Source organism: Ctenopharyngodon idella, chromosome 21 (assembly GCF_019924925.1).
Source record: "Ctenopharyngodon idella isolate HZGC_01 chromosome 21, HZGC01, whole genome shotgun sequence".
In the NCBI taxonomy this organism is placed as follows: Eukaryota; Metazoa; Chordata; class Actinopteri; order Cypriniformes; family Xenocyprididae; genus Ctenopharyngodon; species Ctenopharyngodon idella.
The window spans coordinates 10321357-10337014 of NC_067240.1; the positions used below are offsets into that span (position 1 = coordinate 10321357).

General features: G+C 39.5%; 1 protein-coding gene across 1 annotated transcript in view; it reads right to left on the reverse strand.

Annotated features, from left to right (window-relative positions):
* Window positions 1-15658, reverse strand: part of unc5da (unc-5 netrin receptor Da) — a 230914-nt gene that overhangs the window by 21643 nt on the left and 193613 nt on the right. Inside the window, exons 8-11 of the mRNA XM_051878075.1 lie at window positions 15063-15098; window positions 12650-12838; window positions 5349-5753; window positions 3899-3983 (exon numbers count right to left, since the gene is read on the reverse strand). Of these exons, the coding sequence (XP_051734035.1) occupies window positions 3899-3983; window positions 5349-5753; window positions 12650-12838; window positions 15063-15098 (715 nt within the window). The remainder of the gene's footprint in view (window positions 1-3898; window positions 3984-5348; window positions 5754-12649; window positions 12839-15062; window positions 15099-15658) is intronic.

A 15658-nucleotide genomic window follows, 5' to 3' on the forward strand; every position in this document is an offset into this window, starting at 1 on the left:
CACACTGTTAAGAGAAGGAAAGTATTTGACTATAAAACCCCGTTCACCACTGACATGGGAGGCATTAGGGTGTAACACTTTATTTCGATGGTCCACTTTAGACATTTTACTAAGCAACTTTGCAACTACTGACAACTAGGAGTCATTAGAGTATTAGACTGTCTGCTTAATATCTGCTAACACTTTATTTTTATGCTCCTCCAACAGACATTCTATTGACTATAAATATCTTTGCAACTACATGTCAGCTTCCATACATCCATACAGCTGGATGCCCTAATGTTATTTATACCAGTAAACTTTTGAAAATATAGCTGCTCATTATATTCTGACAAGGAAGGAATGTGTTTTTTGTGGAAATTTCAGCAGGCACATACACTGTAAAAAAAAAAAAAAAAAAAAAAAAAAATAGGTTGACCTAACTTAAAATAATAAGGCAACTTATCACATTCAACTTTTTAAGTTAACTCAACTAATTTGCTCCACTTAAATACTTTTGTTCATCTAATAAGTACCAGGCAATCTTTTGAACTTAAAACTTGTTGTCAAGACAACTAAAAAACAAAACAAAAACAAGCTGAGACAACTTGAAAAAATAAGGCCTATCGCACTCAACTTTTTAAGTTAACTCAACTAATTCGCTCCAGTTAAAGTCAACTTAAAAACTTTAGTTCATCTAATGAGCACAGGCAGTCTTTTGAACTTGAAACTTCTTGTCAATGCAAAGACAACCAAAGCATGTTTAAACAGGCCCTTAATTAGTGCAGTCTAGCCCTGTCAAAAGTGACTGCTAGCTAGCATGCATGGGTCCAACTATTATTCATTTCCCATGGTTCATCAAACGTAAGGAGGCGGAGATGCAGCGCTAATAACAAGGATACATCACCTATTGATTACAAGTTTAATATCCGCCAGGATACCAGAAAAACAAGTCTGCTTTCATTAACACAGTGTGAATCATTTCCTAGTAATACAAATGTTCTGTGTGATGTCCAGGTGAATCCACAGGGAAGTGTACAGGAGAGCTTTAAGCTCTGCAAATAGCTCAGAGGTCTGAGCAAACTCAATCCTATCACTGTGAACAAATAAAAAGAGTCTCTGATTGATCCTTTTTCATGACTTTGCTCTCTATAGCCGCTGTTATGAGGACTCTGGGGATCGTGCGGCTAAATTTAGGAGGTTCTGCAGATTGATTTCTGCTCCTCTCTTCTTCTAAACCCCCTCCCTTCACATTCTGTAGATGCTTTGTGGTCAGATTGCAGTGTTGTGGATTGAATTTCTCCCTGCCACTCACCACAACTGTCAAAAGATAGGCTTTGACTGACAGTTGGGCTGAGCAGCTAGCATTTGACTGACGGATAGCTGCACGGCGGTGGTGTTGGCGCGTCGGACGGGAGATGGGGAAGCAAACAGCTCTGAGCTTATCGGACGCTAGCAGGTACCTTCATCTGCGGACTTGCTGAGATTGAGGTTTTCATCTTTGAGCACTGAAGAGTCTCTGAACACTCATGACCTTTGATCTCTATCAATCCCAGCAAGCCTAAGACAGCGACTGAGGATTGGGAGCGAAAGAGACAGTGTCTTCCGTCTGAATCGAGGTGACATTAGTGAGTTGTACAACTTTAGTTTTAAATCCTTGCTCGTTGAAGTTTGCTCATAGTTTTTGGAGGGTTAATCCCAGAGTTAAGCAGCTCAACAGAACAAAGCAAGAGGCATTCTGGGAGATTTCCACTCTGGAAACACAAGCTATGTTACATTTTAAAGCATCCCTACACAGTGTTTGCTGCTCCCTACACACTCAGCAGGGGATATCTGTAGAAGTTCACTTCACTTGACAGAATGTCTTCAATTGAAACAGCCTGCAAGCACAAATTTTAAATTTGAGATATGAAGACATAATATACCTTTTCTCCTCCAGATCTCCTCCATATCGTTTTAAATTCTAAAGTAACATTCTGTGTAGAATTCAAATGGGTCCAATACATTTTGTGGTATCGGCTGACTCGCGCATACGATCCGCTCTGTGCTATCGTATCTCTGGACTGGAGCACACTGTGTGCACGCTGTGGCGGTTCGCGTAACACTAACGTGAAACCATACTTCATTCACCCCAATGGAAAGCATAATTACACTGTCTAAATCATTCCCTATCCCCTATATAGTGCATTATATGCTATTCACCATATAGAAAATAGTAATTGTGTGAACAAGTGACCAATTTCAGCTGCAGCTTCAGCATATAGGCGGGTGGGAATGGGATGCTTCAGACTCTAGAGAGCATTTGATTGGACAGAAAATCAGATGAGAAGTGCAGGGTGATGTAATCAAAATCGTTGATCCATAATGGACGGAAGTGATAGAAGTTTTGAATGCTTACATCTTCTAAATGTTACTTTTGTCATTGTTTCGGAGCACACTAACTTATTGATAAATTAAGGCTAACATATTCATACTAAAAGCTTCCATTTTGATTTCATGGGGACTTTAATTTTATTTTGTAAATCAAGAACAACTGAAAAGAGTACGCTGGGTAGGTACCCTGAAGAACATTCAGTTCCTCACACTAAAATAATAAATCATAATGCCCAATGTTGAAAATAAACAGGATACAAATAACTAGTGGGGCCTTCAGAAAAATTGTTGTGGACAATAGGTGGCCTTGGAGTCGAAACTTTGAGAACCACCGATTTAGCATGCTTACACCATAGTGTGATGTCTACAGTGTTGGTCTCAGGTCAAGTACAGTGCCATTGTTTCAGAGTCACCATGTTTTTTTTCCCTTGTTGCAACAGGATGGCACAGCTGGCAGATAACCTGCTGAACTCGGATGTGTTTAACCACTCTTGCACACAGGCCCAGCATACTAACGCTATGAAAGTACTCCTTTTTATACACCTTCAATATACAGGCCTGTTGCTGTAACTACAGCACCGTCCCTGAAACATAATGCCGGCTTTCAGCAGAGAGCGAATCTGACTGACTGCTTGATCCAGCAAGGGGGAGCGAGATTGAGGGTAAGAAAGGAAAACTGAGGTACAAAAATGGGAATAAAAAGAAAAATTCCCTACTGATAACACCAGCATATTGTGTTTTAGACCTGACTGATTGACTACCTTACCCACCATGACCACCTTGTCCAACCAGCCTAACCAAATAATATGTTTTTGGATAGCCAGCTACTTTTTGCTAGTGTCCACCAGCTACATAAGCAACAAATCAGTTTGTGTGTGAAAGAAAAGCTCAGTTTCACAACCTAGTGAGCTGCCTTGATGCCTACTACCTACGTTGCTGTATTCTAAGGCGACACCCTAAAGGAAAAAGTTCCTTTTTAATCTTCGCTCAGGGATAAAAAGAAGTTTGAATACCTTTACAGTATACCGTACAAATGTATCCCAGTGGTGTTTAGATGAATATGTTAATATGGACCAATGGTAGTTCAGAGTTGTTTACCAGCCAGAGCGAACTTTTCCTGGAGAGTTGTTTCGAACTCCTGAAACAAACTCCAAACGAACTTCGTTTTGGCCTGATTCTGTTCAAAATGATGTCACAACAGTTTGTTCTTTGATTTTGTTTGAACTATATTGAAACTTAATGGTCATTGGTTAAGGTAAAATAACATTTCAAGTAATTTTTATTGATACTTTTCAGTAAGGATTTGGCTGCCATCTTGGGTGTATTTCACTAAGTTTGTTGCAAATCTCCACAAAAAGCCTTAGAATTTGGCAAATCTTACAGTTATCTTACAAGACAGCATAATTAAGTTGGATAAGCCTCCACATCGGGCCTATAATGCTTCAAAATTCTGTTTCCGTAGGCAGCTCCCTAGGTTATGGAACGGAGCACAAGAGCGAGTTGAATAGAGCCTCTATTTTGTGCGTCAGTGTCCTGGATATATTACCTGGAGTCCTGCTGGGTAATGCTCATGTATAGTTCCCAGGTTGTGTCCTCTTCAATCGCACCATGAGGCACCAGCAAACTCACACCTAGCCAAAGATAAAAGTTAGAAATACACACACACACACAAACAAAACCAAACAATTTATATGATCCGACAGCATGACGGAATGGGTCTTGGATGCTAAACTGGAACAAACAAAGTTCCTCTTTTGGAAACACCCTTAATTTCCCAGAAGCCCTTTCAGTGGGATGAATAGTTCGAAGCAAGCCTAGAATCGTGAAACAGCAGAGTATTTTTCTTGTGGGACTCGTGCATGACAACATGTCTTCTTAAAAATCAATTCAAAACCTCTCTTATGAAGGACTGTGTACAACACACATGAGCACACACCTTGTGAAGTGACAAGGCGCCCGTAGAGTTGTTAGAGTCACTATTCGGCTGTAAAGGTCTTAAAGAGGCTGAACGGGAACTCCAGCATGCTTCAACAGATGCACTAGCCTCTAACCTTTCTCACACACTTCTGCTAGCCTGTCAAGACTCTTTACTGCATGTGACAGGATCAGAGGTGGAAAAGAGCAAGGGAGTGTAAAGGAGGGAGAGAGAGAGAGATGGACCCTAGAGACTCCTAAATCAATGCCGCCCTGCTGGTCTGTCTGCCTCTCTGTCAGTTGCCCCCTCTCTCAGCCGCTGGGTGCTGTGAGCACAGCCTCTCTAACACACAGCACAGCCACTGGATATACTGTGTGTGAGAGAGAAAGACAACAAAGGAAAGCTGGAGAGAGAATAAAGAAGAAACTGGTGCGTGTACATATTAGCTCGTCTCTTCCTAGACTTACGAAGTAGTCATTTTAGCCATAAACCGGCCAGGATATGACAACAATGAATTGTTTTATTGTTATTATTTTTTATTACCGTTTAAATGTTTGGGCCATTATCAATTTATGGACCATGATGGAAGCAAACATTACTCTAGAATGCTCTAATTTACCCCAAAACTTTCAACAACGGAAATAAACATGATAAAAAAAAAAAAAAAAAAATCTAAATTCATAATTCAAATTTACAGTTTCAATTGAACAATTCAATTTAAATTCTATCTGATGATCTGAAAGCTCTAATTTCCAATATTCTAAATAAGTGTCAGATTTTCTGTTTGCTATGGACTGAAACTAGCCTCTTACTGCAGTTTGCGTTTTTTTCTTCATGTGTGCTTGATTCTCTCTTGCTTCTTTTTTAAAGGGTTAGTTCACACAAAAAATGAGTACCTTTCTGGACCTTGAAAATTTCATCAAAAATATCTTAATTTGTGCTCCGAAGATGAATGAAGGTCTTACGGGTATGGAACGACATGAAGGTGAGTAATTAATGACAGAAATTTCATTTTTGGGTGAACTAACCCTTTAATCTTTTAAGGCATGCATTAAACATAAGTGCAACCACATTTACACACCTGCGTTGGGCACCACCAGTCGTCCTCCTCCCTGCCCGAACACCCCACTTGTTCTGAGTGGCCGCTTGCCAGTTGTCATACTAGAGGCCAGCGTTGGCTGAACAGGGGCCAGCTGATTCTTCCCCCTTCCACCTAGCGTGCCCCCTCCACCTCCTATCTCCTGCACCACGCCGCGAGGAAACGTTTGGGAAGGACCTTTTGCATGATATTCCGCCCTCTCGGACACACCCAGGGACACCATGAAGGAGCTGTGAACTTTGACCTTGAGGTCAGGGAGGGGGTCAAAGAGTGCAGGTTCAGGGATGAGCTCCTTCTCCATGGAATCAGGGAAACAGATGGGGCTGGTGTAGGTCCGTGACACGGTCAGGTCTGGCTGCATGGAGGAGTTCATTAACAGAGGGTTTCCTGGAACACAATGAATGGTAGACTAGTAAATGACATGATAATTTGTTTTGTCTGGATCTTTTTAAGCTATTCAAATATAAATTAAAATGCAATTCATACATAGAATGACTTGAGCACACATTTTCTGATTAACATGCATGTCTGACAGATTTTAATAACTAAATGCATCATGTGATGGTTCACACGATGAAAGAATTTTTAGAAGTTGTGAAGAGTTTGACAATTTCACTGAGAAGAACCATTTGAAGAACCAGCACCATATCCTCTTGCACCACTGTTTGAAGAATGTATCTTGCAGAATCTGGCAGTAAGTTTTGGGAGTTCATTTTTAGTCCATCTCTGCAAGACAGAATTTTCAAGATAGGAGTTTTGAACTCCCAAAACTTACTGCCAGATTCTGGAAGATAAATTCTTCAAACAGTGGTACAAGAGGATGTGGTGCTGGTTCTTCAAGAGTCACTCTCAATCTGTCTGTCTATAAAGCCTATAAAAATCAGTTTTCATGTATTTTACTATACTTCAGTATGTGATTCTTATTAAGTGAGGGTAATTTTTTAGGATTCTTTACCTAACCTAAGTCTCTGAGAACCTGACACCTTGCCCTTCTGGAGACTCCAGGTAGGTTGCAGTTTTGGAAAATGGTGGCGCTGGAGACTAAATGGTTCCTGATGGTTTCACACTTTATTTTTCACCTTAATTCTTATGCAGTTAACATGTGTCTTTTCTTCTCCATCTGTTTTTGTCTGACCCTGCTGACCCAATGAGCATCTCACTGTCCAATGGTCATGCTTTAACATTGCAATTTCTATTATTGCACTAGTATTGTATCCTCCTCATGGGCATTTAATAATTTTTTGACTTTTCAGTCTGTTAAATCTCTTGGCTCATTTTATCTGTAATCAGAAAATCAACTTGCATAATTATGCATGCACTGTATGTTAAAACATAATACAAAAGTTGTTCAAAAAATGTATAAAAACCAACAAGAATACAAAGAACGAGATTACAAAAAAGATTTCTCCTTTTCATCATCTTAGATATCCTTGGATTGACACAGACACAGCTTGAAACTCATTTGTGTGCATCAAAGACAAATTGCAGTACTTTTATTGGCTACATTTTTAAATGTTGGACCTTAGATCATACCTAGATGATCTAGACCCAGTTGTAAAGTGTATAGCAGATCTATACACATAAAATTGCAGTTTATGTAGATGAGTAGACCTTCACAGAATCTGAGCCTGCAGAATTCAACTGAAAGCTCTACATGTTTCCAAGGAATTCAAACATCCATCATTCAAAAAATTGTCTACATTCCTAGGCTTTGCATGTTTGTTAAATAAATCATTTAATATTTAGCAGATATTAAATATTTATTAAACCTTAAATAATTTAATAATGATTTCAGTTACCAATATGGGCATAGTACTCTCAGCATCTTTTAACAGATTTAAAACCATTCTGCAGAATTCCATGGACTTTGAAGTAACATAAAAATGTCATTATTGTGAATAAATTCCTCATTGTTGGCTGCAAGTCTAATACATGAATGTGTCCATGATTGGCTCAAGATTTAAAAAAAAATAAAATAAATATATATATATATTAGAGATATTAAAAATATACTTAGTATATATATACACAACAGTTCTTTCTGGTTCTCGAATCTGATCACTCCTACCTTTTCACTGTTTGTATCACACCGCTTGAAGCGACTGTCATGGTGGCCGAGCAAATCCACCATATTTTTTACAAATACTACACTTTGTTGTACCACGAACTGTAGTCTTCAGAGTTTTTTAGGCAAAAATGTAGTTGTTTAGACCTGAGATATGTGACTAATATTTAATCATAGTGCCTATTTTAAAATTTGTATTGATGTTTTCGGAAATGCGAACTCCAGGCAGTCAGTGGGCATTCAGTGCTCGTGTACCCGCCGAGAACAGCTTTGTCTCGGCCAGTGCTTTGGGGATTTTGGCCAGGACTCCCTGGTAGAAGAGATTTATAACTCAATGGGATTATTCCTGGTAAAATAAAGGATAAATAAATAATATTATTTTAATAATCTTATAGTGTTTAAACATAAGATATAATTCATTTTGGGTACATAACAGTCTTTGGTCTTATTAATCTATTACTTAATCCTGAGCAAATCCTTTTTATTATATCCTTTATATTAAGGCTATATTTAACTCACATCCTGTAGAGAACTGCTTTTGTACGTTTGACTGAATTGTACAATTGTGTTTATTTCCTGTTGACATTTATAATGGCTATTATTGTTAATTTAAATATTGTTGTTCAATATTTTTTATTTTTTATTTAAATAATATGTTATATTTGCTATTGAGAAAGGGTCCATTAGTGCGTAATATAGATTGAGTGAAAGTTACATTAATACGTCATTAGATGGTGACAAACTTTACGAGTGAATGAGTCAGTCAGTCACAAGAGACTTTTAAATTGAAAGGGACTTTTATAAACAAAGGATGTTGTTTTAGCTCTGTTATGGAAAATTCCATTAACTGTAAAAAGTACAAATACAAAGATTGCTTTCCTCAGCGGACATTCAAGCGGATTTTTATAATGGATATAACATTATAGACATCGACATGAAGAATAAATGTTATATTAGACACACGTAATGCTCGCTCAGGCGATCTCACTCTCTCTCAATAATACTGTACAAAATACAATGAGTTTCAATGGAGGGACTCAACATTCCTTCATTACTACTGTAATTCTAAAGTGACGTTTTAGAATTAGTAACAGAGCCTTGGTCAAACTGTCAACATGAATTTCGAATATGTGGCGGAAGGAAGTAGTTCTACACAAAAGAGAGTTTTAAAGACACTCCATTGTTATCGCTTATTTATTTACACACCCATGCCATCGAACTGTTGTATAAATGTAATATCACACTTGTAGCCATGTGATATGGCTGTATATCAGCACGCTGTGGTTACCTATGGCCAAATCACTGCTGTGCTGATATACAGCCATATTTCTCGGCTACGAGTGTGATATTGCTCATATATAAACACACATACACACACACACAAACTATATTTTGCAAGACATGGTGTATAAGGAGACAGATGCTTTCAGTGCTTTCCAGATGGTGGGCGGCATCTACCAGCAGGGTCTCACTGGATCATGGTAACCAGCCAAACCTTGATGTGTAGCCCTTTTAAAACTCTTAGCGTAAAATTGAGTCAAAAACATTACTTAAAATGATGAATTATGATGGAACCGAATGTCTCCAGTTTTCAAACTGAACTATCAAGAAAAATGCAACAACAATCTTTCGATTATTAGAACCAGCTGTTACATCAGTGTGAAGTGATCCCACTTGTTTCATTATGAGCTCTGCTGAGAGCTTTGACAGATCAGGAAAACGCATCACACTCACACAGACACCCCTCAATCTGTTTTATTCATCGAAAAGCAATGGCTGAACGAAAGCACTTTCCTAAGAGAGGTGGCGAAAAGAGGTGTGAGAGGGACTCATTTTCTCTTTCACAGATTGGACTGAGGCCCAGGAGGATAGACTGCAGCTTGCACTTGAAACCTCTCCTTTGGCAGATCTATTCAAAATCTAAATGTGTGCGAGTTGTCACGCAAGGCTAAAGGTTCCGATCTCCATGACAACAGTTGTCTTGCTTGATATGAGTGTCTATCAAAGTTGTTCAGTGCTGTACGTGTATTGGCAGCGCTGTCAAATATCTGTCGCCTAGGCAACATGGTTATTGCAACGATATATATCCACAGTTTTGGTGGAGTCGTAAATGCATCAGCAAATGAGTCAAGATTTCCATAGTGATAAGATCTCTGGGCAAATATTTTAGATGTATTTAAAGTGAACTAGCACATTTCAATTCATTAAATCCAACTATCCATTCATCCATCCATCCATCATTATTGCTTTTCAACAAATCAAATTTGACTACTGTTATGTCACCTTATTAATATTCATGAGCCAGCCTGATATGGTTTATAATGTATCTTTCCCCACTTTTTGGATCGTTCCTACTCACCCTGCATCCATCTATCCTTTTTTTTCCATTTATCCATCCATCATTTCCTTGATGTTTTTAAGCGTTTGACGGGTACACTGTGGCATCTATCACCTCACTGTGTTGAGCTCCTCAACGAGCACTTTGAAACTTCCTGTCGAGACATCTGGTGATACGCGTGCGTGTTTGTGTGTCTGTGGTGATGGTGGTGTTTAGTGGGCCGAGGAGAGTGATAGCACTGCGAGCAGGCCCTATTACTGAACAGACAAGCAAGAGAGAACTAGTGCTCTGCTCTCTGCACCCCTCCATCAACATCAATCTCTTTTTCTGGGGGCGTCAGATGGGCCAAAGGAGCAGAGAAGAGAGACATGGAGAGTAAATCAACTAACACCCTCTAGCTCTGGTTTAGAGAAGAGACGCAAGGAGACAAGAAACAGAGTAAAGTGAGAGAATGTTCTACAAGAAGTTTGTAGAGGGGAAAAATCATCTTTTTGGCAAGGTATCTTTTTTCTTAAAGGTAAAAGGAAAACATAAAAAAAAAAAAAAAAAAAAAAAATTCTGTCATCATTTACTCACCTGTATGAATTTCTTTCGTCTTCACAATTTGTGTAAGAAAGAGAAAGAAATCCATACAGGTTTGGAACAACTTGAGGTTGAATAAATGATGACAGTTTAAACTGTAATTTATGTCATTTCATAATGTTCCAGCAATAAACAGTACTATGAACATAATTTAATTCACAAAAAAAGATAATGAAAATATATAATTAAAAAAAAAAGAACACAAACATTCAAAGCAAAATTGTGTTAAAAAAAATTAGTGTCTCTTGTTTGTTTTAATTAGAGATGCACCGATTGCAATTTTCTTGGCTGATTCTGATTTCTGAAAACAAGTAAGAACTAATAAGCAAACTTCAAACAAGCAGAAATAAATGCAATAGAATAAAGAGAGATATGAAATAAACACTCTAAGTTTTTCAGGTGGGTAATCTGGGTATACAGTATATTCAGGTAAGAGCTACTATAGAAATTAAAGTAATCAAATGTAAAATAACACCGGATAGACTTCATTGTAAAAATTAAAAACAGATTAATGCTTACAATTAGTTACAAAAGTTATTCAGTCAAAAGTTATTCAGTCAAAGTTTTTCAGTTATTCAGTCTTTTGTTCTTTTATTAACATGACACTGCTGTTACTTTAAGAGTTTATGCAGGGATCGAATATACGGTTACACAACTTGCGTTATCTTTCTAAACTAACTAGGTTCCAAAACTGACTGTGTTTAATGAATACTCACCAAGACAGCCATTTTGACATAATTTTGTGTGTATTTGACAGTTTAAGCCACTCACAAGCTGCTTGAGACTGAGAGGTGGCTTATGTGCGCTCCACTAATATAAACAGTGGTGTGCATGCTTTTGGTATGAGCGTGAAACTTGAATTAGTAAAATTATTTGCAATACAAGCACTATTTAACTGGAGTGAAAGAGACGAGTAAGTGAGTGGAGGCGGGTGTGTCACTTTGCCATCGGAGAGGTAGAGAGCGAGAACGCGCAGTCGGCTTGGAATTCGCGCGCTGGCGACTGACACTAGAGGATGTGGTCTTTAGCGTCCTTGTTAGCGGGCCCACCCCCATGCCGGAAACTCTGATTCGAATCCTGTTCGGAGCAGTGCAAGTAGAACCGGAGGTGTTACATTGGTGCTGTGACGCAGATGGAAGTGAGGTTTCGGGAGGTCAGTGTAACGGAGGCCAGCAAGTAAGAGCTGTTTGAATAAACCTCACGCCCCCTGGCCTCAAAAGGCATGCTAGAGACTGTGGTTTTTAGTGTCCTTGTTAGCGTACCCGCCTCCCATGCCAGAGACACTGATTCGAATCCATCTCAGAATGGGTCGAGTAGGACCGGTGGTGCCGTGACCCGGATGTGAGTGAGGTTTAGGGGGGTGAGTGTAACGAATGCCAGCTAGTAAGAGCTGTGCTCGTAAACTGTACTCCCCTGGCCTCAAGAGGCGCACTGGCGACTGACGCTAGAGGATGTGGTCTTTAGTGTCCTTGTTAGCGTACCCACCTCCCATGCCAGAGACACCGATTCAAATCCATCTTGGAGCAGGGTCGAGTAGGACCGGTTATATTTGGTGCTGTGACCTGATGGGAGTAAGGTTTAGGGAGGTGAGTGTAACGAGGGCCAGCTAATAAGAGCTGTGCTCATAAAACGTACTCCCTTGGCCTCAAGAGGCGCACTGGTGACTGACGCTAGAGAATGCGGTCTTTAGCGTCCTTGTTAGCGCACCCACCTCCCATGCCCGGAAACTCTGGTTTGAATCCTGTTCGGAGTGGTGTGAGTAGATCCAGAGGGGTTACATTGGTGCTGTGACCCAGATGGGAGTGAGGTTTCAGGAGGTCATTGTAATGGAGGCTAGCTAGTAAGAGCTGTTTGAATAACCCTCACGCCCCTGGCCTCAAAAGGCATGCTAGAGACTTTGGTCTTTAGTGTCCTTGTTAGCGCGCCCGCCTCCCATGCCAGGGACGCTGCCAGGGGTTCGAATCCCACTCAGATTGGGTCAAGTAGGAAGTAAATTACATAACCATAGAACACTTTCATCACAGAAGTCTCTCTTTCTCTCTCAGTCTCTCTAATGCTCCCACTTTCCCAGACACCTCCAGCACCAATGAAAGGTAAGAAAAATAAATGTAAATCAAAACTTTAACATTTGAATGGAGTTTGCGGGTTAAACAGTTCAAGCTGAATTAACTGTAGGAAAATGTGGAGAAAACAGAAAGAAGTAATCAGTTTTTTCATAGTTCTACCATGCAAACACTGTAATTATGTCATGAGTCATACATAAACTTGGATCAATCTGACGTTGTTGTTTTCGCTCACCTTGCCTGGCACTTTTGAAGCTGAAGGACTGAAATCCTCCGGTCAGCGCAGACGAGTCAATGACATCAACACCATACTCGCTCTGATTCCGCCTGTACAGCGTTACAGCGATGACCAGCACAACGACGGTAACTACGCCAGCAGCCAAACCAGAGTAGAGCGCCACATCGTTATTGCTCTCCATTTCAGCTAGAAGAAGAGAAAATGATTTTGAAGAGAAATACAAAATGACAAAACAATGACTGTAGTTCTTTGAAAATTATTATATAAAGGTATTTGTTTATTTGCTCCATCAAATAGCTCAGGGATCTCATTTTGATGTACACAGATATGACACCGCCACAAAACACAGGAAATAAATTACATAACCATAAACACTTTCATCACAGAAGTCTCTCTTTCTCTCTCAGTCTCTCTAATGGTCCCACTTTCCCAGACACCTCCAGCACTAATGAAAGTTCTCTAGTGATGGGCGATTACAATCAGCCCTCAACCGCACACCTGACTCTCAACACGAACACACGCAGCGAATCTGGCAAAGCAAAAACCGCAAACCTTCCACGGGGATTTCGTGACAACGCTGCTCATTATATGATCTCATCTGTAGTGATTAGGCCCTATCTGTCGACTTCTTCGTGCAAACAATTCAACCAGGACTCTATGAACAACAGACAGAACAAAGGAAACCTAGCATGTCGTTCCTAAGCATTCAAAAGCCTCCAGACGGGTAGAGAACATCAGACAAAGCCTGCGGCTATGAAAACACTAGCCAGAAACATGTGGAGCTGCACTAACAGCAAACAGAGCAGGTTAATTGGGAGCTCTGGAAAAGTTTGGCAGGCTAATGAATCTCTTTTGCACTTGTGTTTGTGTATTTGCTCATTTTTGCTGCCTTTTCTTTTCGTTTTCCCTCTCCTTTGCTCTGTAACCCCCTCGTTCTCTTCTCTTTGACTTCAGATTGGAGTTCAGATAAGGCTTCAAAACCCCAAAAAACTACTGGATGAGCAGAGTTTTCTTTCCTGCACTGAAACAGGAAGTGTGGGTGGGGCATACTAACCAAATCAGCATATTAGAATGATTTCTGAAGGATCACGTGACACTGAAGACTAGAGTAATGGCAGCTGAAAATTCAGTTTTGCCATCACAGGAATAAATTACATCACATAATATATTAAAATAGAAAACAGTTACTGTCAATTGCAATAATAGCCGTCTTTCAAAAACTTTTAAAGTCCCCCTGTGGTGAAAATCAAGATTTTAATGTTGTTTATATGTCTATGTGGTGTTTTTACACCACTGTCGAGTATTTTCTCTTTAAAACTGCAGTGATATAAAGACAGTTTCAAAAACGCGGTTTGAAATTGCTGGTGTTTCTGACGTCACAAACTACCTTGTAACCAATCATGTCAACATCCCGGCGTTCAAAGCATTTCTAAGGATACTGATTTTTAGAAGTCAGCTGTCTGACTTGCGAACGGCAACATGTTTGTGTAACATTAGCAACACATTATTAGCTGTTTGCTAACATAGTCATGCAAAAGGCTAATAATATTAATTACTGTTATGTGTCTGACGTTGTAAAAAACAATACAGTTGTGCAGTGTTTACCTCAGTAAGTTGACCGAGTGGATCTCTGAGCTTGTGTGAATGAGTGGAGGCGGGGCTAATTAGCATATTCATAGATCCTCGTATACTAAATGAGGCAGGGGTGTAGAGTTACATACAGCTATTTTAAGGCATGAAGAAATTTTTTTATAGGAAAAAATGTTTAAATATGTAATTTTGCTGATCAAAGATGAGCGTTAAGAGATAAAATTATTGACTACAGGGGGACTTTAAAAAATTGTACCAACACCAAACATTTAAATGGTATAGGTTAAACAACAGGTTAAGTTTACTGAGTTGTGTCTGGCTATGTTATAATCATGATGGGGACACTGACATTCCTCAGGCGAAAACCTGTCAAAGACGTTTAATCTTTGTGGTGTGTCATTGTCGTTAATGTGGCACCATTTCATTGAGTCAACACCCTGAAAGCTGTCTTTAAAATGTCATCGACTTAACTGGTTTTCCAGGTTTCAAACGGCGTACTGGATGATTCATTGGAAACCTAATTGACAGGGCATCAACCCAATGTTGAACAATGCGAGTGTGGAAATGAGCTTATGTAAAGGTTGCAATAAGGTTGTTTGTCAAGCATGACTCAGAATGATGATAACAGTAAAATGGGTTAATTATACAGACACGACGAACAGAATGGCAATATTAAGATGGATGACTGTGATGCAATGTGGCGTTATTACATCATGCTTCATATGTCTATGAGCATATTCAATGAATATAAATGAATTTATGAAACTGAAGCTTTAAAAAAAAAGAAAAAGAAAAGAAACAGATGAAAGGTGAAACTCACCTTGCGGAACCTTCACATCATGGAGCAGCTTCCTGTCTGCAGAAACAGACATGTATAACATGCTATGAGATGCAATTTTCAGATGTTTATGCATACACAGGCATGTTTATACATTGCAAGAATCCGTTGGAGATATAAAATAGCCCATTTGGTGTGACGACACATGAGCTGATAAAGTTGCGCTCTTGCAGAAAGCCAGAAGAAACCTCTGTAATCCTTCTAGTTCTTTCAAAAAATGAATTTCGAGAATTATGTAGGAGGTAAATAACAGCCGACACTGAATCAAAATGTCTAAACACAGATTTACATATGTATGATGGTCAATGACAGGCATGTAATCTGGAATCACTGTCAAATCTTTTACACAAAATTACCACGTTCACACAGAAAGAAGGTTACGGATGCATTAGTGTGCGTGGTTGTGTGTGTCCGTATTAGATGTAGGAAATTGGTCTCTGATAGGGATGTCTATCACCGTTGGGCTTTAGACTCATCTGCAGAGGATGGTGAGGTGTACACCCTCCTCCCTTAGGGGATGGAGGCAGGAAAGATTGATTAAAGAACTGTCAGGATGATGAGCGAGGAGGATTAAAACA